This window comes from Mustela nivalis, assembly GCF_964662115.1.
Source record: "Mustela nivalis genome assembly, chromosome: 6".
Taxonomy (NCBI): domain Eukaryota; kingdom Metazoa; phylum Chordata; class Mammalia; order Carnivora; family Mustelidae; genus Mustela; species Mustela nivalis.
The window spans coordinates 79,007,353-79,030,394 of NC_139025.1; the positions used below are offsets into that span (position 1 = coordinate 79,007,353).

General features: G+C 41.5%; 1 protein-coding gene and 1 long non-coding RNA gene across 5 annotated transcripts in view; one reads left to right on the forward strand and one right to left on the reverse strand.

Annotated features, from left to right (window-relative positions):
• On the forward strand, nt 1–22,556 carry LOC309866841. The gene is made up of 3 exons (XR_014312826.1): nt 1–3,552; nt 3,682–3,802; nt 22,468–22,556. It is a non-coding gene; the product is annotated as an uncharacterized lncRNA (long non-coding RNA).
• Nucleotides 1–23,042, reverse strand: part of SLC12A1 (solute carrier family 12 member 1) — an 88,059-nt gene that overhangs the window by 18,474 nt on the left and 46,543 nt on the right. For all 4 annotated transcript variants that reach the window (XM_082734847.1, XM_082734846.1, XM_082734844.1 and 1 more), the window contains 3 exons: nt 17,650–17,790; nt 14,893–14,999; nt 11,107–11,189 (listed from right to left, as the gene is read on the reverse strand). In XM_082734847.1, coding sequence (XP_082590973.1) covers nt 11,107–11,189; nt 14,893–14,999; nt 17,650–17,790 — 331 coding nt within the window. The remainder of the gene's footprint in view (nt 1–11,106; nt 11,190–14,892; nt 15,000–17,649; nt 17,791–23,042) is intronic.

Below are 23,042 nucleotides of genomic sequence, written 5' to 3' on the forward strand. Positions count from 1 at the left end.
AAAAAGACAAAAATTGTTTACTTAACTCAGAGTGATGAAGTTTCTAGGAGCAACTTATAAAGTATTTTAATATAAAAAATGGTGTTCCATTTGCAACGATATGGCTGGAGCTAGAGGGTATTGTGCTAAGTGGAAAAAGTAGAATATTCCACTCTATGTGGAACTTTTAGAAAGAAAACAGACAAACATATGGGGGGAGAGAGGGAAACAAACCATAAGAGGCTCTTTTTAAAAAATTTTTTAAAAAATATTTTATTTATTTATCAGATAGAGAGAGAGAGAGATCACAGAGATCACAGAGAGATCAGGCAGACAGAAAGGGGGAAGCAGGCTTCCCACTGAGCTAAAAGCCCAATGCGGGGCCCAATTCCAGGATCCTGAGATTATGACCCGAGCCGAAGGCAGAGGCTCAACCGATTGAGCCACCCAGGTGCCCCAAGAGACTCTTTAAAAAAAAAATTTTTTTTTTATTTCTTTATTTCACAGAGTGAGAGAGAACACAACAAGAGAGCAGCAGAGGGAAAGGGAGAAGCAGACTCCTCACCGTCCAGGGAACCCAAATGTGGGACTCGATCCCAGGACCCTGAGATCATGACCTGAGCGGAAGGCAACCGCTTAATGGACTGCGCCACCCAGGTGTCCCCATAAGAGATTCTTAATGATACAGAACAAACTGAGGGTTGCTGGAGAGGAGGAGGGTGGCGGATGGGCTGGGTGGGGGATGGGTATTAAGGAGGGCAGTTGTGATGAGCCCTGGGTGGTGTTTCTAGTTGATGAACCACCGAATTTTAAACCAATATTGCACTGTATGTTAACTTAGTGAAACTTAAATAAAAAGAAAACAAAAAATGAAAAACTGTGTCTATGCAATAAAATTATTATACATCATATGACTTTTTCCAAATGATTATTAAAAAGTAATATATATCGACAAGTTATATTCAGAAAGTAATAACTAGCTTGGGAAAGCAGCTCTATGTGTTGTCATAACACATGAAGTCACTAGGTTTTTCTTTGTGAAGATAAGGCAGTCTATTTAATAACCTCTTCATTCGCTTCCAGCAAAACCCAAAAAGCCAGATCCACTGTACATAAGATCTTGTACACAGTGCACCACTGATTTCCTGACCTAAACGACTGGGTAGGATATTTGACAAGTGGATGCCCAAATTACCAAAGTATACCGGGTGTGTACCAGGCACACAACGATGCCTCCTGAATTGCGGCATAAAACTAGACAGGAATTAAGGAATGGTAACCAAACTTTATATAAAGCCTTGTATGGGCTCTAAATTGAAATTACAGTGAAAAATGCCCACTGAGAAATTTCTTTTAGAGAAGGAAGACACAGGAGGCAGGAAGAGGGCAGAGGGAGAGGGAGAGAACCTTAAGCACCTTCACACCCAGCACGGAGCCCTCAAGTCCCTGAGATCATGACCCGAGCTGACATATCAAGAGTTAAATACTTGACCGACTGAGTCACTCAGGCACCCCAACAATTCTTTCTGAGAAGCAACATACTTTCTGGAATGAGTGACCGAAGTGAAAGAAAGAAAAGCTGAGGTTTCTGCGTGCCTGTCAGAGTTCAATAGCTAAGAAACATCTCGTGACACTCAAGTCTGGAGCAAGAGTCAAGCCATGTCCTGGGCTGAGACCCACCCTCCAAGCTTTGATGTTGCCCCTGGCTGCCTTTTATCTTTTTTGGATTCTGATCGTGAAGACAAATTCTTCGCTGCTATGTAATGCCTTGCATTCCTCTCTGATGTCCGCTTGTGGTGGGTCAGGGGAAACAGGGCTTCACAAGCAGTCAGGGGACAGGGCTAAAGAATGACAGGCATCCTTGCTTACACTGGCCAAGGTGGCCTCTTTTCAGATCCCCTCATCTTGCTTGCTTGCTGGGAACAGAGACTTAGAAAACGAGCAGTGTTCTGAGGAACAGAGTAGAAAACCTAGCCTCAGTGTTACAGAGCACTGGTAGGGCTTCTGTAAATGTCAACCCTTGGAGCCTGTTGCCTTATCTATCCGGGAAGCGAAGCTATACAAAGTCTAGATTTATCAATTATGTACTAACTAAATCTGTCAGGACAGTCACATCCCTAGACGGTGTTGTTATTCAGCTCCACAGAATTGTCTGGCCTCTTTCCAGGTCTTAGCAATTAATCTTTTGCCAGTGGCATGAGATTTAAGGTCAAATCACCCATGTGATTTCCCCAAAGCTTCAGAGGTTCTCAAGATCAGCAACTATAGAAAATCTGAGAAATTAGGCTGACGGTATTAAAGCTCAGACAGGAGTTGCTTACCCCTGACTTTCGGAAAGGTGAACAGGAGCCGCATTGCATGGAGGGGGTCATGACCGGCGACAGCTCTACGGAGGGCTTTATGTGACATGAAGCGAGTCATTTACTTTTCCTATGCCTCTGATTTCCTATCTGTGAAATGGAAAATTGTAACCCTTCCCCTTTCCAACTCTCCCAGCTTTGCGAAAAGAATAAACAACCGTTTCTGCAGGGTGCTTTGTGCCTCCTTGAAGAACAAAGCAACGAGCGTGTTCTATAGGTGGCGTATTTATGCAACCACTGGAAATGGGCTTAGTCAAGCAAAGCAAATGGAGTATTTCGAGAAGCCCGGGAGTTATTTCAGCAGTTACTATTTTTTGCACACTCTTTGGGTGTCCGGCACTGTGCTGCATATGATTCCTTCTCAAATGACTCCGAGATGGCTACTATTATTACTCTCACTTTTGTAGATGAGGAAACTGAGGCTCAGAAAGGTTGAGTAATCTGTCTGATGCCACCCAGAAAATAACAGGGTTCAAATGCAAAGAAGCCGGCTTGACTCCAATCCTGCCGGCTTCCCACTCTGAAGACCTTTGGCTTTTGGCTTGGTACTCTTATCTCAGAGTTGTTCCATTACCTTCCAACACATCATGGTCAGGCAAACCTCATCACTCTTGGGCGTGTGGTGTCATGCCAAGTTATTCCACCGAAACGACGGTCCCTCCCATATGTCATTTTAAAGGCAGGACCCTGAAGACACAGGTACAAATGACAGGCTGGCCCAGAGTAACAGGATGGGCAACATCACCCACTGGGGGATGGCCCCCTAACTGTTATCTCCTGTTTGGGGTGCTGCAGGGGTCCAGCTGTGGGGTAACCGGGTAACCTCTTCTTTGGTGATGTCTGGAAGGTGCATATTTGCGAGTTTCTTTGGGGGGGGCAATGGCTACAGCCACGCTGGAAAATGGTTTCTTTTGCTTTCCTTTTTTGGCAAGCTCCCGCACACCCCATGATGAGGAGCTAGTCACCGCGTTCTTTGTCCTCGAGTTTGGACAAAGGAGGAGAAAAGATAAATCCTGCTTTGTCACAGAGTCAGCTGGCTGAGTGAGCCGGGAACTACTCCAACTATTTGCTCAAAGGTATGTACACAACCCATCCTGGACAGAGCAGACTGCAAAATCTCAGGCCCCAGAGACAAAACCAGACTTCACCGGAACGCGTCAGATCGGCTGTCCCCTCCAAGATGGGAGACAGAGGCCGACACCGGCAGAGAAAGGTCTGTGCTATGGGCTAAGATCTGCCTGTATGGCCCTCTTGGATTTTCCCATCCACCCAGTGTCTGATCCCGTGCACCGTGATTTTACAAATTCCTATTAGAGCTAATTCTTAATCATTCCCTTTGTAGGTGATCTAAGGCCTCCCCCCATGCCATCTGTCCTTTCCTAATTTCAGCGCTAAGCAGAAGGGACGGTTTGATGATCTGTTCTGCACAACCTAGCTGGCGTCCTGCTCGCCTCTGTCCACACGTGAGTCCAGAGCACACTCTGTCAAAAGATTTCTTTCAACAAGAGCACAGGCTAGCCGACCTGCCAAAGTGTGCCATTGGCCACGAGGGGGTGAACCCAGGGAGTACAGTCGGAGAGGCAGGAATTGATTTCCACGAGGCTGAGGATAACAATCCCTCATTCCATCCCAGCTGCATCTGATTCTCCGGATTCACAAAGCCCTTTCCCCAGAGGATCTTATTTGATCCCAACGCCAGTGCTGGGATGCAAGCAGAGCTCGCAGGCATTCCCACCATTTTCCTGGGAAGGAAAGGGGCTCAGCCCGTTCAAGGTTGCACAGCTGGGGATGTACGCTCCTGCTTCCAATTCTAGCGTTCTCCCTAGTTCCCACCCTTCCTCGGCGATGCGCTCGGACTGCCAATATCCGCCTGCTGAAGAAATACATGGTCTGCATTTTTTCTGAAGAAGCCGTTGACCCAATTCCCCAACCGGACAAATTTTTATAATGCTTTATCTTTCCACAGTGCTCTGCTCCGAACTTTATTCCAGTAACTACACCTGTGTGACAGGGACTAGTTTTAAGACACATGTTTATTTTATGCTTTCTGGACTGCAAATTCCTGGGGGGTAGCTTATGTCGTATTTTGTCACCTACGTTTATTGAGAGTTTCTTTTGTGCTATGCACCATGCCAAACATTTTGGGGCCATAATATCCTTTCACACAAGACAGTAAATCTGTGAGATAGGAGCTATGATTATTTCCAACCGGAAATGTGAAAAGTGAAACGGAAAAGATGAGTAATTTGACTAAGGCTGCACAGTCCAAAAGCATCGAGCTGGACTTTGAACCCAGGTCTGACCAATTTCAAAGCCTATGCCTAGACTTTTCACATTATTCGTTGTGCCCGCGCCTCCCTACTCATGTCTACCACCATGATAAACACTCACGAAGAGTCTGTTGGAATAAAAGGACAAGTCAGTGCTATTCAACACAGTTCAAACCATTTGAAAGTATCTCCGGAAAGGAAGGGAAACAAAAAGATGGTGGTCAGGCAGGGGTGAGTGAGTGCAAAGTCCTGTGGGGAGGGGCTACAGAAGACGGTGTGGAGAAGAAGCAGGGTTAATGCTGTATACAGAGTTATAAAATGAGGACCCAATAGGGGCTGATGGTACAAACCAGGATGCAATGTGACAGAAGGTAGGACAGGCAGGACTGAGCAGAAGAATGAGAGGCAAGGAAAGGGATCCTTTTCCTAAAAAGATCTACTACCTGAGCATCAGGTAGGAACTCGAAGCTTCTAGAGTAGGTAATTCTACATGTCTATCATGATTTATAAAAACTACAATGCTAGGGACACATGGGTGGCTCAGTGGGTTAAAGCCTCTGCCTTCAGCTCAGGTCATGATCCCAGGGTCCTGGGATCGCGCCCCACACTGGGCTCTCTGCTCAGCGAGGATCCTGCTTCCTCCTTTCTCTCTCTCTCTCTCTCTCTGCGCCTGCCTCTCTGCCTACTTGTGATCTATGTGTCAAATAAATAAATAAATAATCTTTTAAAATAAATTAAAAAAAAAACCCACACTGCTAGAGAGAAAGAGGGAGAGCTAGAGAGAGAGAGAGAATAAAGTTCTGCCTGTCTCTCATTCCAAGAGTAAGGGAATCCCTGAGGTTCTAATGATGGAAGAAAAAGCTTAGGCCTTTCTGTTCTCTCAGTCGAGGGGGTTTCTAACCAATTCTTCAGACATAACCCAAACAGTTCTCATAGTAAGAATCCTGAGCCCCATCTTCATGCAAATGCCAAGACCACTTGAAGAACAGTTACCCCTTCTCAAGTGTTTCATAAATTGGCATTGTATGGTAACCAACTGGAGGCACTGTAGTTTGAAATTCAACTTACTCGTCATGATTGCCTCAAATGTTCTATCCCCAGTCTTTTTTTTTTTTTTTCTTTAAAGATGTTTTTAGAAACAGGCGGGAGTCTACACATTACGATTCACTTCGAATCTCAAGGATGGAGAACAGTCAATTATCTGACAGCAGAAGAGGGAGTGGGGAAACCCACTGAGGAATCTCGTCCCCTCCCACTTCACAGCAACCTTTCTCTTTATTAATTATTAAATTATGATTCTTTCCTGGGTCCATCAGCTCGGAGCTGTAAACGCTCACATGAATCAACGTGACTTACCCCAGGTGAAGTCTCGCTGAATTGAAGGCAGGAAGCAATCCTGCAGTGGACGTCTTCCAATGAAATAATTATTTACTACACCGCCATCTGTCTTTATTTGGCTAAGCCACTCCAGCAGACACGGCAGAATCCCCGTGCTCTGAGATGGTCATAAATCGTGCAGTACTTACACGGAACACTTGACCGCAATAGACTGCGGATCACGTTTCGTCACTTTATTCCTACCAGGACAGTGTGCACGCTTTGTTGTAGTTGGCAAACTTGCTAAATACCTCTGGGAATCGAACAATATGAAATATCGCATTTTTTGATGTTGTCAGGCAATAAATTAATTTATTAAGAGAAACTATCAGCCATCGGTACTGGAAGATTTGCTGCGGTATACATGTTAGAATGTTATGAGCATCGATCTTATTTATATACAATAGTTATTCTCCTCACATAAGCCCGTGACACAGTATAGAAATAATTGCCATTAGCTGGTAAATTACCTATAAAGCTGATTTCTATTCACTGCTTTATTAACTACAGTATATGGGCACTCTGAATTGCTAATATTTCCTTTAAATTATAATCTGTGATGACACTGTGGTGCCTGTGTTGGAAAAGCTATGATGATAATCATTAACATAGTGTAATGCAATACTTAAGATTTATCAGGCTCTTATTAAGCCCTATATTACAGTATAATATAATGAAACGCAAGCTTATTTCTTCCAATTCAAAATCTAATATGAGGCTGGTGTCATAAATTACATAAACTTCAAAACAATGCATGGAAATGTGGCATAAAGTTAATTTCTATCATTATGCTGTTGTTTTTCTGCACGTTCTTCACGTAGTGATACAACACCGTTTTTTGTTTACCCTAGATAATCGGTACTTAGAATTATTTTATTAGCATCCAACTGTATTTTCCCTTTTCTGACTAAGAAGCAGAAAGATTTCAAACATCAAAGTTGATATAAATTGGATACATCCCATGGGAAATTAAAAGGGGATGCAGTTCACTGCCAGGATTTTTTCAGAAATACTACAGAATTTGCTTGCTCTGTCGACTTACAGGACTAAATTGGTGGGGTGCTTTGGCGGATGGAGCGGTAAAGGTGGGAACGTTATTTTCCAGCTACAACACATCTTTCGGCTCAAAGAGGTCAACGTAATGTACAAAGCAAATGTGTAATCTAAACACAAATTGAATTTTGTATTCTCATTTTTTAGATGGGAAAACATAGCACAAAAGACAGAAAAGAGCACAGTGTAGAAAGTTAGCAATCGAGCAAGTCTCTTATTAGATTTTTGTAACTGTCCTTAATGTCATGTCTATCTTATCATAGATAGGCAGCTCCCCTCTCCCCCTTAAAGGAATTATTCCATCCCCATATCTCAGATTTCACCACTGGCTCTCTTTATCTTAGTCATTGTCCTCTCTAGATCTCCTTAAAAGTTAGAATAGTGGTTTTAAACAGACATAGATTTGAATCTTATTTCTACCAATCGCTAGCCTCATAAATCTTGGGGGAATATCTCAATTTATTAGCTATAAAATGGGGACAAAGATAGTATTTTCTCTGTAGGGTAGTTGGGATGACAAGTGTTATATGTGAACAGGAAGCATACACATGGCACATGATAACTGCTCAAAAATGGTTAAGGGCACCTGGCTGGGTGCGGAGCATGTGACTCTTGATCCAGGGGTTGTGAGTTCAACCCCACTTTGGGCATGGAGCCTACTTTAAAAAAATGCTAACTGTTGTTGCTGCTAATGTATTAAGTTCTACTAGAAAGAACTATAAATTAATCATGGACACTGAGTGGGAATTAGTATATCCATCTGGAGATGTAAAATGTCCATAAAAGAGAATAGGGGCATAAAAAAGAAGCCTGAAGGCTCCAGAGTATCGTCTTTGCTACAGTTTTGCACCGGATAGACTCTCCATTTTACTTTTAAAGATCTTCATGTGGGGTGCCTGGGTGGCTCAGTGGGTTAAAGCCTCCACTTCAGCTCAGGTCATGATCCCAGGGTCCTGGGATTGAGCCCCACATCGGGCTCTCTGCTCAGCGGGGAGCCTGCTTCCTCCTCTCTCTCTGCCTGCCTCTCTGCCTACTTGTGATCTCTGTCTGCCAAATAAGTGAATAAAATCTTAAAAAAAAAAATAAAGCTCTTCATACATAATCGTAGAGTATATATGTCAGACAGTGGTTCTCTAGCCCTTATAGACACTTGATCTCCAATTTTGCCTTCCTCTTCCTCCCTTACAACTCACCAGAATGGCTGCCTCAGAAAGTTCACCAAATCCTCTCACCCCACCTTCTGTTATGATGAAGACAATCCTACATGGCCAGATAGAATCTGGACCCTCAGGCACCAGCACTCCCAGATCTCTTACAGGCTGTTCCTTTCTGCTGAACCGATCCAGCAAAATCCCGAGTCTCCTCTACCTGGAGATCAAATGCCCCTAGACAAAACCTGGACAACCAGCGGGACTGCTGCACCTTCAAAAAGAACTGAGAGCAATTTCTTTTCTCCTGTTTCAGGCCCCTTCTTCCATCCACACCCTTGCCTTGATTCATCCTGCTCCTCCAGAATCTTACTCCATGGGTCATCCTTCATTTTATTTCACTAATTGATTAATTAATTAATTAATTAATTAATTTTTTACCTCCTCCTTCAATCTCCTGCATTTTCTTGAGCCCATTTCCTCAGTCTGAAAACATCCCCCTCTCTTCCGTTCTCAGGTCGATGGGTCTTCCTATGGTCAACCTCCTCAATCTCATTCTTCTCCGTTGCATACAGACTTCTCAAGGTGGTAGGCCACACCCAGATTCTCTGCTTTGTCATCTCATATTTTGTGTTCAACCTACTGCAATCTGGAGCCTGCCAACACCGCTCTGCAGATACTAGTATCACTAAGATTATCTGTGCCTTGTTAACCGCATTTCATTCACCATCTTACGTGTGTTTCCCGCTCTGTTGGACAGTAATGGTGATTCTCATTCTGAGCACACTGCTCCCATGGCTTCGGTGACACCACAGGCTCCTGGTTCCTTTTGCTTTCTGAAAACTCCTTTCCTGTTCTTTCTTTGGGGTCTCTCTGTCTGTGTCTTGTGCATGTCTGACTACATGCACTCTTTGGATTATTTTTTCCAGTGCTGTTGTTTCAATTTTCACCTGAACTATGATGTCATCTGTATTGGTCTACTCGACTTGCCATAACACATACCCCAGACTGAGTGCTTAAACAATGGGCATTTATTCTCTCACAGCTCTGGAGGCTAGAAATCCAAGATCAAGGTGTTGGCAGGGTGGTTTCATTCTGAAGCTTCACTCCTTGGATTGTAGAGAGTTGTCTCCTTCCTTTCCTCTGTGCTTATCTGTGTCTTAATCTTCTCTTTTCATAACAACGTCAGCCATACTGGGTTAACTCTCTCTAGTGATCTTATTTTATCTGACTTACCTCTTAAAAGACCTTGTCTCCAAATACAGTCACACTCTGAAGTTAGGACTTCACCATAGAATTCACAGAAAATAGTTTGGTCCATAACATCTCCTAAATCTGCATCTCCAGCTCACACTTCTCCTTTAAAACCAGGACTGTCTAAATGCCTACTGGACATTTCTGGTAAAATTTCCCACAAGAGATTATTTAAGCCCACTCTTCCTCTGTGTTTCCCATTTCCACAGGCAGCACCACCCTTCATGTAGTCAGCCAAGGGGTATTTTTTCATTCCTTCCTCTCCAGTATCCCACACATTCAACCAACCCCCAGACGTTGCTCTCTGGACCTCCAAAGTACTCCTGTCCTTTCCTCTCCTCTCCATCCCTGGCTTTAGTTCAGGCTGTCCCCTTCTCTGCCTTTGATTATCATATAAATCTTTTTTATTTTTGATTTGCTTCCCTGTTTCCATTCTAGTCCCCTTTGAGTCCACGTCCCTTCAATTAAATCTCTTCAGTGGTTCCTCATTGTCTGCGGAACATGCGTACACTTTTTAATATGGCAAATGAAACTTTTAAAATGAGGATCTTATATCAGCAGCCTCAAATTTCACTATTGTCTGTTCATACTTTCTACTTCAGTAACATGAATCTGCTTTGGGTAGCCCACACATTCCATTCTTCCTTAAACTCGTGTATTTACACCTTTGCTGATTCTCTCCTCTTTGTCCGGAATGCTGTTCCTCAAACTCTCTCATTTCTCTCTCGCCTATCATTGTCTAGTTAACTCTACTCATCCCTAGAGTAATTTCTTCCAGAAAGACTTCTTGGAGTAAGAGGTCCCCCTCTCTTTCCCATAATACTCTCTTGATATGCTTATTAGCACAGTAGTGATAATGCCCATCCCCATTTCTAGGCTGTGTGTCTCTTGAAGATACAGACTTTTATTAGCCTTGGTTTACCTAGCACTGTCATTTACACCATGCCTGGTACACAAGAGACACCTAAAAAAAACCTCTTTGTTTTAGTCTCAGTCATTAGTGGACTCTATTTTGAAGTTCATCTAAAGAGGTAAGTCACGAGTGAGGGCCCTGTCCTAATATTTCAATGACTCTTTAGATGTGTCCTTTATTTCATACATAAGAGGGTATGTTTAAACTCTTAAGATTAAACAAGTATACTAAATCCTCTACAGGGAAAAGCAGAACCACTAATCTGAATTAGTGTTTCTGCCTTGGACTTAGATTAGTGATTCACAGCATGATACACTCAGGCTCATTTCCATGTTAGCTGCAAACCAGATCATAGTCTCTTAAAAACAAAATACATGGTTCTTCAAGGAAAGAATTAATCTTTATTTTCTCAAACATCTTGCAGAAATTAATTTGGCAGTTATTTTACCAAAGGTGTTTATTTTCAATGATGCTGGCTTTGTGGTTTTATGATAAAAAGAATAATTTATGACTGCCCCGGATTACTCTATATTTCTATATATTTCCGAAGCAGGATAAAGGCCTTTTATGTTAGCAATGGGGAAAGCAGTGGGGAAGTGGACACACTTCAGGTCAGCACAAGGATAAGGAAGCTCCATCATTGGGGGTTTTGTCTGTGTTGTACACTGCTCTATCCCCAACACCTAGGAAAAGGACAGGCATGGAGTAGGTGCTCAATAAATATCTGTTGTTTGAGTAAAGAAAGTACATACCTTGCACTTGAAGAACCTGAGAGATGTCAAACCCTTGGCTGATTCTGACTATGACCACACCAATCTCAAAGTCAAACGCATCACTGAAAGTAGAAGCAAAGTAGTTAGGGATTTGAAAGACTCCTTTAATCTTGAGGATTTGTACGAATAATAAGAGAGCCTAAGAGTCTCAATTCTAAGATTTTAATGTAACTAAACTATGAAAATTCACTTTAGAATATAGAGAAGAGCTGACGCCTCTTTTGTTAGTTTTTTTTTTTTTTTCTTTCCCTTTCTGTCATTTAAAAAGGTATTCTGGATAAAGGTAATTAATTCATTTACTCTGGAATCAAATTATTCAAATAATACTGTCACCTAGAATTTTGATTAAGAACTTGCCACATACTTTTAAAGTAATTGTTTCTTTTCTAATGTAAGTACATATTTAGAACAGAGAGTTTCCAGGCTGCAAAGACCCTTTGAAATTATCAGCCAAATCTCTACTTATTGAGAAAGTATCCTACAACATTGCTGATGTCAAGTTGCTTCTTAAAGATACATCCAGTTCCTCCAAAGAATGTTCACCATTGACTCTGAGCAGACCACTTGAAGCAATGCTTTTTCATGACAATCCTTTGCCATTAAGGTTGGCTGTTGCCTTCTCTACACTCAATCCAACAGAATTAGGTTATCTATAAGGTAAAGAAAAGCTCTTTCTTGTATGTCTATTCTTGTAGAATATTGTTTTCTCTGTTCCTAAATTGGGTTAAACAAATTAGTACTTTGAGTTTTATTTAAAATTTCCTCCTCGGAGGTTCCCTTGTTCAGTCTCTACTGGATCTAAAGCCTTCCCACTGAATGTCGCCCTCTATCAGAAATAATGAAATTTGTGATTGTCTCACCACAGGCAAACGAGTTTCGATTAGCCAAAGTGAACCTGAATTTTCAAATAACGATATAAGTAAATTCAGTGTAATGTGAACATTCATTCAAAATTTAAACCTTAAGTGATTGTCACTGAGCAACATGGACGCATTCGAGCAAAAGTTGCTACAAAATAAATTTCTGAGAAATCTTGTTTCTATTTGTCCTTGTGTATAAAAAGTGGACCACGTGTTCCACAAATAATATTTGGGTCCTGTGTCAGGCAGGATAATTTTAAACCCTCCAAAGACATCCACATTCTCATCCCTGGAACCTCTGAATATGTCACCTTCCATGGTGAAAGGAACTTTGCCCATGTGATTAAATTGGGGACCTTGAGATGAGGAGATTAACCTAGATTATCTGTCAGGGCTCTGTGTCTTTTACCACCAGGCTCCCTAAAGAACGTTTGGGAAGTAGGAGAGGAGGTCAGAAAATAATGAGAAGGATATGACCCATCAGAGCTTTGAAGGTAAAGGAAGAGGGCCAGGAGCAGTGGGCTGCCTCTAGAATTTAGGAAAGGCAAGGCTAAGGATTCTCTCCTAGAGTTTCCAGAAGAGAATAGCCCACAGTTTAGCCCACACCTCGATGTTAGCCTATTGAATTAGTATCAGACTTTTAGCCCATGCATCCATAGGCTATGAAATTTGTGTTGTTTTAAACCACCAAGTCTGAGGTAATTTTTTTACAGCTGTCAGTGAAAACTAACACAGATTCTAATTAAAATTAAACCATATCTAAGAATATTTATAAACATTTAAAATCTTTTATTCAAAGAAAAATGAGAAATACTATGCTATTTGTAATAATACCCCTATGTTAACAATAATACCATGCTTTTAGTCATAAAACAAAACAAAACGAAACGAAATGGAAGGGAAATATAATACAATGTGGAGGTATGATGGTCTTCCTTCTATATTGACCTCACTGCTATGGTACTAAAGTCATTTAAATTTACTAAACCAGCTAAGCTTTATACTAGTACAAATTCAAGCCACCTTAACATTGAATTTTATTACCAAGAAGACCAATTATTAATTTGGTATAAAAGCCAGAAGTCTCCTTGGCCTAATATTACTGGGTTTGATTATTTTGGTCCCTTTTAATTTCTAGAATGTTTGGGACAGTGGAGGTTGGAAGATGACCCCAGATAATTTTGTTATCAACTATTGGACGTTTAATCACTGAAGGTTTACATTAGTCTTCCTGTTTGTTCCAATCCTTTTCTTCCCAAAGATGAAGAAGAAATTTCTTTCCTTTCCACACCTCTCTGCCAGTGGTAAACATGAAATTTTACTGAACAATCTGGATTACAGAGAGCAGATCTGATCTATTTCCAAGAATGGTCAGTGACTGACTGTGATTATCAATATATCAAAATGCTGGTTGCTGAGCACAGTAAAATTCTGATCCTGATCACCTGCTTTGGCCTTAACCTGCTGAACTCAAGGTACATGGTCGCATGAGGCATCCAGGCTTCATACCTTTGGGGAACACGATTTGGGAGGATGCATTTAATACACAGGTTCTCTGTGTTAGGAAGATTTTTACGTGAATTTCTGTTTGGTCAGTAATGCATATAAATTTCAGAAGATGGAAATGGTCTTCTTCAACGTCTTTTCAGCAAACTCATACTAGAATGCTTTTGCAATGCTGCGCAAATCTCCCCCAGGTAATGATAAAAGGGACGCTCGTTCTAGCAGGGCCCAGCGACACAGGCTGGTGTAAGGAGCACTGTGTATGTACATGTTTGTTTTGAAGGGGTGAGGATTTCTTTCCTGTGTATTACAGATTTTTAAAGTACAGTCGGACTTCTCAGGGCACACTCTCTGCCCTGTGGTGTGGAATCAGAGCAAAGCCAGACTCCAGACTGGAAATGTTCCATTTTCAGAGCTGTTGACAAAAGAGGGCTGTTACCATAGCTAACATTGCCCCCTGTGAGACAAATTCGGTTAAACATGTTCAAGCCCGGAAGAAAGGCTCAGTTTTCTAGAATGGTCACTGAGGACACTCTGAGCCTTTTTGTATGTGAAGAATTTGTTTTCTCTTATTCAGAGAAACCAAGGAACCGAGCCAGATAATACTTCAGCTCTACATATACTTTCGGAGGCAGCAGAGCATTGTGGACATGAGTCTAAACTTTCAATTCAGGAGCCCTGGGTGGGAATTCCAGCTCTGTCACAACACGGTCATTTTCTGCAGCCTAATTGATTTTTAACATCTGTATCTCCACTTATAAAACCACAACAGTATTTGTACTACAAAGGCCTCTCGTGAGAATTCAATGGGATAATTCATGTCAAGGACGCTAGCCTGCGACCTGCTTGTCTTTTGGGGACTATCATGATTGCCCTTGTCCCAAGACTTCCTCGATGTTTAGATATGAGATGTCACGTTCCACTGAAAACTCACTTTTTGTTCTTAAACCCAACACAGAAGCATCTATACATGACAGCCTCAGATCAGCAGAAGGGGAGCCGAGGAGGCTCTGGGGTAGTCAATTCCTGATCCAAGCCTCAGGAGAAGACAATGACACAGCAGGGTACACGGGCCAACCCAAGATTCTTGGTGTTTTGAATGACCATTTCCTTTCTCACCTAGCTGTCCTTGCTCTTAATCTTGTGAATAGGTTTCAAGATTGTAATGCTTAATATTTACCTTTTCCTGTGACATCGAGTTTCCCCCACGCTGCCTCCTCTGATGCTATGATCCCATGCAGCCCTACTTGTGGCAGTGTTTTTTCACTTTGGTAAAGAACTCAGGGTACCAGGGGAATGAATGCCCTCTTCCCAGGCAATTTCATCTACAAGAGCGTCTGTTATGTACTGCCCTGTTTAGTGCTTTGTAAACAAGAACACGTCTTTGAAAGCCATCACTTACTGTATAATTCCCACATAGTTCTCAATCTCTGTCAAGGGAGCTTTCCTCCAGTTTTTTTTATATCCAATCACCAGAGTGTTTGGTTTCATTCTTCCTAAGCCCGAGGCCTAAACAGAGGAGATAAACACATGGGCAATCCTTTCCATACCAGGAAACTACCACAGCAAAATGAAGAATAATGTCCACAAGAGCACCGAAGTAATGTCCGGAAGATTTCTGAAGATGAGATTACATTTTAGTGCATGTCCTTCATGCCCGTACCCAAGCATAAAATAGAAAGATTAGTTCTAAATCATCTCAGCCATAAATGGATTTTAGATGACAGAAATGTAGCTTTTCTAAATTAGCAGTCATTTGCATTTCTTCTGACACACTCATTAAAATGGTTCAATAATTTAAAATCAAGTGAGGGTCGGCTTAACCGTTGGCATGCATGTTGTAACTTAGTGGTTCAAAGCTCATTTCCACCTGTTTTACCCATAATGTCGTTAGCAATAAAATCCATGTTTGGAAAAATGCTTAGATGCAAGCATCACTGAAACTTTAACTTCCATTATTTCGTGGAGAGTAAGTGAGCTATGTCTCTAGGACCTAATTCTCTCGCAGGACAGTATCGCGAATAGTCATCTTCCACTGCAGTTTTTACTCCCCCCATTAGGTGATGGGATATGGCTTCTGGTTAATTAAACTTCACTCAGCAATATTATTGAGCACCTATTAATTGCAGAATGTTATGGTGGGTGCCGTGGAAGAGCAGTGAGGCATAGTCTTCGGCCCTAAAGAGATTAGAATACTGTGAAGGAGGCAAGATATACACAGATAATTATAACTCAAGTGTACAAGCAGTAGGAGCTCCTATGGAAGCAAAAAGGAAGAAACCTTGAATTCCAGCTGTGGACTCAAGGCTGGCTTCAAGGGAGAGGTGGGATCTCATTATTACAAGTTGGTGAGAGGTTGACAGGCACAGAAAGGAGAGTGGAGGGAGTGAAGGAAGGACACTTTGGATCACAGGAAGAGTGAAACCAGTGACCAGAGTGGGACATGTGAAAGGGGGCAGTAGCAAGCAGGAGGAGATGGGAATCAATGGGAGGGTTCCTGCCGCCATATTTGTTGTGTTTCTCCCGGAATGGTAGAGGTAGCAGGACAGCTCCTTAGCGCTCTCATTTGGTGCTCAGCGGGATGGACTTGTCTTTTCTGTGACTGCAGTCCGGGGAATGTGATCATTCGTCCTGTCCTTTTTTTTTCTAAGATTTTATTTATTTGTTTGACAGAGATCACAAGTAGGCAGAGAGGCAGGCAGAGGGAGAGAGGAGGAAGCAGGCTCCCTGCTGAGCAGAGAGCCCATGTGGGGCTCGATCCCAGGACCCCGAGATCATGACCTGAGCAGAGGGCAGAGGCATTAACCCACTGAGCCACCCAGATGCCCCTTGTCCTATCTTTTTGTCCTGGTACAGGACTATACTCCACTTTTCTTTAAGCAAATCCAAGTGAACAAGCTTTCTGCATTATTATTATTTTTTTTTTTTTTACAGTTTCTTCCAGAGTCGTGTAACAATTGTTTTCCAGACCCATCTTTTCTCTCCCTGTTTATTCCATGTTAGTCCACCCATTCCTCCCTGAAAATTTGATTTACCAATCTTTTGTGATAATTTTACCTGATATGTGTAATATTCTCAACATATTTCACCAAAGAGCTACTGAAAAGTAGTAACTTGCTACAAAAGAAATCAGCCTCTTAAAAGCGCATCTATTCCCATGGCTTAGCAAATTCATAACAGATGAAAAGATGCTCACTGGGGGTAATAGGTCTTTCAGAAATGGTTTCTCTGCATGTGCAGCTACTTTGCAAGAGTTCTTCAGGAATATTAGTGACAGGAATGCACCAAATACTCTTCATCTCCAAAATACGACAGTTTAACCAATTTTTTTCTTTCCAGCTTGCGTAAGCATCAGAGTTCCTAGACAACGCCCTGAATTTTGATACTCCTAGAAATGGTAACTCTGAAAGCGAGTACTTGGTATATGTAGAATCAGGGCTTTCCAACCATATTAAAGCCAAAATGTTTAGAAAGCCAAGCCCTACAGTTTCTCAGGATCTCCTTGGATTGTTTTAAGGATACCGCACCATTCTAAGCTATGGTCAGGCCTCGGGAAAGATTCTATATACTTATTATGGAATCGAGGAAAAAGGAAAGAATAAGGGAGAAAAGATAGAGTTGTGGGTTTTAGCGTGCAACCGCAGAGATTATTACATTTTATTCAACATTCTGGAAATAATTTAGGAGGATAGGGAGACTTTACACCCAGATCACCACACGTTTATTCAGTGGAAGCTAGCAGCTTGCCCTCGTGCCATTTGCAGGAGAAAAAAGGAGCAGAATGCCTGACTTGAGCATTGCTACATGCAGTATGAAATGCAAAAATAGTTTGAAGTTTTAATAGGAACCTGAATGTCGTCAACCATCAGAACAAATTTGCATTTCAATAAGTGTGGGGACAGAATGTATGCTGGTGGCCAAAGGCAACCTCATTTTCCATTTCCAGCGTATCATCCATAGTTCATTGTAATAGAACCTCTCTGCTTTTGTTTCAGCTTTGTCTCTCCTCGGGAATTCCAAATGAATTCCTTAAGCATCTGCATTGATCTCTGGGCCTGCGCTAACTGGAGCCGTTCGCGATGGGAGCTTCATTAACGGGGGAGGGCTAATCGTCTTTTGCCTCCGTGCTCCGTGCTCATTCCCTCAATGCCAGCCTTACCTGAAGGAGACTTCGGACACCATCTCGGAAACAGTCTGCCGCCACCGCAGCATAAAAAGCCTTGATTTTGTTCTTTATAAGCCAGGCCTGCTTTTTTGCCATGCCACTGTTCATCTCTTTAACACACAGCTTGCGTGGTCCCTGTACGACACAATGAAATATTGGTTAGAAGCCCTGCTGTTACCTGACGCGCTGCTGATGTTTTCTAAAGGACAAAAATAGCCAGCGATGCCCCATCGAGTTAAGAAATGGGAAAGAGGGGAAAACACCTCACTAAACAGGGTTCACGCAGATTGAACCTTGTGGAGTGGGTCTGTGCTGCTCCCATCACTCACTTGCCACGCAGAATGTCCAGATGCATGAACACCTGCTTAATTAACTGCCTCGTGCCAATGGAAGAAATAGCCGAGGGCATCATAGCGCAGGAAAATGAAAATGCGACGGAAGAAATTCAGGAAAAATAACACGATCAAACTTTGACTCAACAGTAAAAGGCATGTTAGTTACACTAAGGGAATCTCAGCTAGAGCCCAATTTGAAGAAATGGACTGAGCTCCTGGGAGCAGAACATGGTGGGTTCTAAGTTCTACCATGAACTACCACATCTTGACAATTCTACTAGGCCCATTCATTGCTTTTTGTGTGCGGTAAAAACACCCTTGCGTCACTTTTCCTTATGTAATGTAGACTTATTCCTACCCAAATAAATTAAGATCTCCCTCCACTCATAGAATTTGGTGAGAACAGAGGTTCACAAGTCTATAGCACAGGAAGAATAGTAGAGCTGAAGAGAGGAGGAGACAGGTGTTTTCGTGGCAGATGAAACGGCTTATAATATTAAGATTTGAGTTCTGGAAACTCATTTTAACTAAAATTTTGATTCTTTTCCTTCTTCCCCAAAAGTCCAAGCTAGCTCTTTTCTTTGTAAGTTTCAAAGCAAACCCCAAAAGTGTTTCTGATGATCTATAATACGGCTGATAAGCTAAAGAATCTGCTACTATTTTCCCTAGGAAAATTCTCTCAACTCATGGAGAGATTAGGTATGCTGTTGAATTGTCTTAGATTTCTTACAAGCCACTTGGGATCTTGATGAAATGCAGTGTGTAGGTCTGGAATGAGGCTTAAGATTGTGCATTCTAGGGATGCCTGGGTGGCTCAATGAGCTAAGCCTCTGCCTTCAGGTTGGGTCATGATCCCAGAGTCCTAGGATGGAGCCCTGCATCAGGCTCTCTGCTCAGCAGGGAGCCTGCTCCCCCCCCCCAGTGCTCCCCTCCCCCCCGCCTGCCTCTCTGCCTACTTGTGATCTCTGTCAAATAAATAAATAAAATCTTTTTAAAAAATCTGCATTCTAACAAACCCACAGGTGACACGGATGCTGCTGGTCCTCAGGCCATGCTTAGGGCCACAGTCTTAGAGGGTATTAGATTGGAAAGGGCTTGCAATGTATGAGAAAGATGCCAGGCTTCATGGTCTGCAGAACTGGTTTCAAATCTAAGTGTGGCCACTTTGGAAGTATTATTTCTGTGTTTTGGTCGATTTTTCTCAAAACAGGGGTAAAATCTCTATTCTGCAAGGTTGTTTTGAATAGTAATGATAAAGTGCCTAGTCTGATGTCTCGAAGGTAGTAGGTACTCTTCCAAAGTTGGATGATATTTATTACCGTAAATGAGTGCTTACGATCTCATAGAAGCCCCAGATTTATTTCCATCACTGTGTTTGCTCTACGACAGAGTAATAAACTGGAAGCCAGAGTGTTGGGTGTAGATCTAGCTCTCACACTGACTGGCAGGTACCCCGGTGCCATGCAACCTCTCTTGGTGTGAGTTTTACATCTATTAAAATAAGGAAATTCGGGGTGCCTGGGTGGCTCAGTGGGTTAAGCTGTTGCCTTCAGCTCAGGTCATGATCTCGGGGTCCTGGGATTGAGCCCCACATCGGGTTCTCTGCTCAGCAGGGAGCCTGCTTCCCTCTCTCTCTCTCTCTGCCTGCCTCTCTGCCTCCTTGAGATCTCTGCCTGTCAAATAAATAAATAAAATCTTTAAAAAAAAATAAGGAAATTGTCTAGTTCATCACTGCCAAGTACAGTAGGCCCTGCCCATCTGCTGCTGAGCATATGAGATATGTCTGGTCCACACTGAGATGTACTGGAAATGGAAAATACACACTGGATTTTGCAACCTTAGAATGGAAAGAAAAATGTTAAATATCTCACTAAAGTTTTTATAGTGTGCATATTGAAATAATAACATTTAGGACACATGATATTAAATAAAATCTATTAAAATTAACTATTCTTGTCTCCTTAAATTTGCTTTTTCCAATGGCTGCTAGAAAACTTTGAATTACATATGTTACACATATTATATTGCTATTCCATAATACTAGATGATCTCTGTGATCACTTCCTTTTTAATATTTTATTTGAATTGATCAGATTCTTTATGTACTGATTTTCACCAGTGTATTTTCTAGAACTTGCCAACTTTTCAAAAGATTTTTCAAAAACAGCTTGGATGACTTACATTAAATTAAAAAAACAAGAGACTTCAATGAAGATGGGCTAGGGACAGTAGTTATTAAACCAGAAGACCTAACCTAAAGAAACACATGTCATTATGGATCAAATTTTGCTCAGGGTTCTAGAACGTCAATGCATTTTTGAACCATTAGTTCTTCTTGGGCTTTCTAGGCTCTGTCAGCAGCAAAGAAAGAAGAAATATTTTATTCAGGAAAATTCAATGGTAACCCTGAGACAGAAGAATAACCAACAGCTGGAAAGGGTATTGGGCCATCAGTATATTGATTTGTACCACAATGACTATGAGCCCCTGGGGAAAGTGGCATTTATTTAAATAAATACAGTCTAATGTATGTCTATTACTGCCACAAAAATCCAGATTAAGCATTAATTGTGACAGAAAGATTTACATGAATGCCTAAATTTGCCATACTGAGAAGTCATAAAAATATTTCAGGCAGAATCTCTCTTTGCTAAAAGCGATTATAATATCTTTGTAGCACACTTATGAATGTGAGAGAAGGTGGCAACACAAATGGAATAGGGAAAAACTAACTAACAAAGAGAGAAGACATACTTGAATATAGTTATTCGACATTCAAATTTATCATAGTCACCAAAATGGATTTTACCACTCAATTAAAATATTGGAGAGATTAGCTCAGTGAGGCTCCAAAATATGAATGCATAAATTAATTTAGAATTTGAACAAAAAAGCTCCAAAAATCTTATATATATATTATAACTTTGACATCGACTGAGAAAAGGGTAAACAAATTCTATTTAGTCTACAGAAGTAGTTGATGTGATGTTACTACAAAAAAATGAGAATTATGAAAAGAATTTGCAAAGGAGTTCCAATATCATTAGTATCAAATAGAGAAATTTGGGCTAAAAGCAACATTCTTTCCAGCATTCATTTTTCAAGACACTGAGAGTCTTGCTGCTCTGTCTTTGTTTTCATTGTCACTCTGGTTGGAAGGGTGGGAGAGAGAATTTTTCCTTTCTGTTTTGGTCCATATTTTGTCTTGCCTTGTGCCTAGTGCCCATTCATAGGTCATTTCATTTTCCCTGCGCTGGGCCATGTCACTATCTTATACACATTGTAACAGAGACTCGATGGCTAAAGAAGAATAGATGCATCTATAAACATGCATCGACTTGGTGGTTGTGAACATTAAAAAGAGGTTGAAGGGGCAGCTGGGTGGCTCAGTGGGTTAAGCCTGCTTTCGGCTCAGGTCATGATCTGAGGGTCCTAGGATCGAGCCCTGCATCCAGCCCCGCATGCAGCCCCACAATGGGCTCTCTGCTCAGCAGGGAGCCTGCTTCCCCTCTCTCTCTGTCTGCCTCTCTGCATACTTGTGATCTCTCTCTCTCTGTCAAGTAAATAAATAAAATCTTAAAAAAAAAAAAAAGGTTGAAGAGAGAAGAAAAAATGAGAATTGTAGTTTCCCCTGGTTTGTCTGTCCTTGAAATGCATAGGATTTGGTTGCATTCCCTGACTTTTCTGAAGAGCATCTTTGAATTCCAATAGAGCTTTAAGTTTTATTAAGATATTTTATAAATTTGGGGTGCCTGGACGGCTCAGTCGTTAAGTGTCTGCCTTTGGCTCAGGTCCTGATCCCTGGGTCCTGGGATTGAGCTCTGCATTGGGTTCCCTGCACGGCGGGAAGCCTGCTTTCCCCTGCTTGTGTTTCCTCTCTCGCTGTGTCTCTCTCTGTCAAATAAATAAATAAAATCTTTTAAAAAATAAGATATTTTATAAATTTTAAGGAAAAAAGAGAAAGGGAAACAGTAAGGGTGAAATTTTGTTAAAAGGAGATCTACATGAGGAAGCTAATCAAAAACTATCTGTTATCTCCTTTATCATGAAAGGAAAGAACAGGACAATCAAAGTTTAAAGGACGAGAAAGAGTAGGAAACATTAATCAAAATAGATCTATACCTTGGTACGTTTAGGTGAACTGAGTAGAAGAATACCAGTAAACCTCAGATAACATTGCTTTGGAGAGGGAGAGAGCCATGAAATGGTTTTAACAGGGACTTGAGTGATGATGGTTTATTTCATTCTAAAAGTGAGTAGGAACATCCATGACAAAAATGGTAACAGTCATTAATTAAAATGAGTAGGATATGGGTGTCCTTTAATTTTATATAGTTTACTCAGATGAAATTACCCATGCTCCACAGTTTTGACTGACAAAAGTGTAAATTTCATATGATTCAATCTACTATTTTTCTTAATGTTTCAAAATTTAAAAAATAGAAGCAATCTTAAAAAAAAAATCTTTATGTTTCAGCCACCAGAGCGACCAAATGTACTGAAAAGATGCTACTGCACCCTTGAAAGCCTTTTGCAACTTTAAGACAAACCAAATCTCGTAAAGAGGTAAGTGTTACATTTGGGGCACAAAAAAGGCTTGATCTGATTTGCGTTCTAAATCCCAGATCAATTGGATCACGTTTCCATCTTTAGGTTATTTTTGTCTTTGATTTGTTTTAAATAAAAAAATACCCTGCCTTTAAACTAAAACTGAGAAGTAGATGAATGAGGGACTGTCGACGCCGGCGTGATGCCTACCCACGTGGAGAAGAGAAATGTGAGCTGACACCTTACAATTTTTAGAACCAGAGTGTACCCAGAGAAAGAAGACTCCCTACGCCCAAACTAAGTTATTGCAATGATTGGTTTTATTGTCTTCCTAACTCCTATAAATAAGTGAGGAAACTGATGGACAAAGAAAGAAAGTGTGTTTTTATGTCATGGTACACGGGGTACAATCGGTGGAGACTGCAACTCCTGACTTAATACTTGCCTGTTGCCAACCCCCCTGATCTGGACAATGCTTGACAATATGAGAAGATGCTAGAAGGG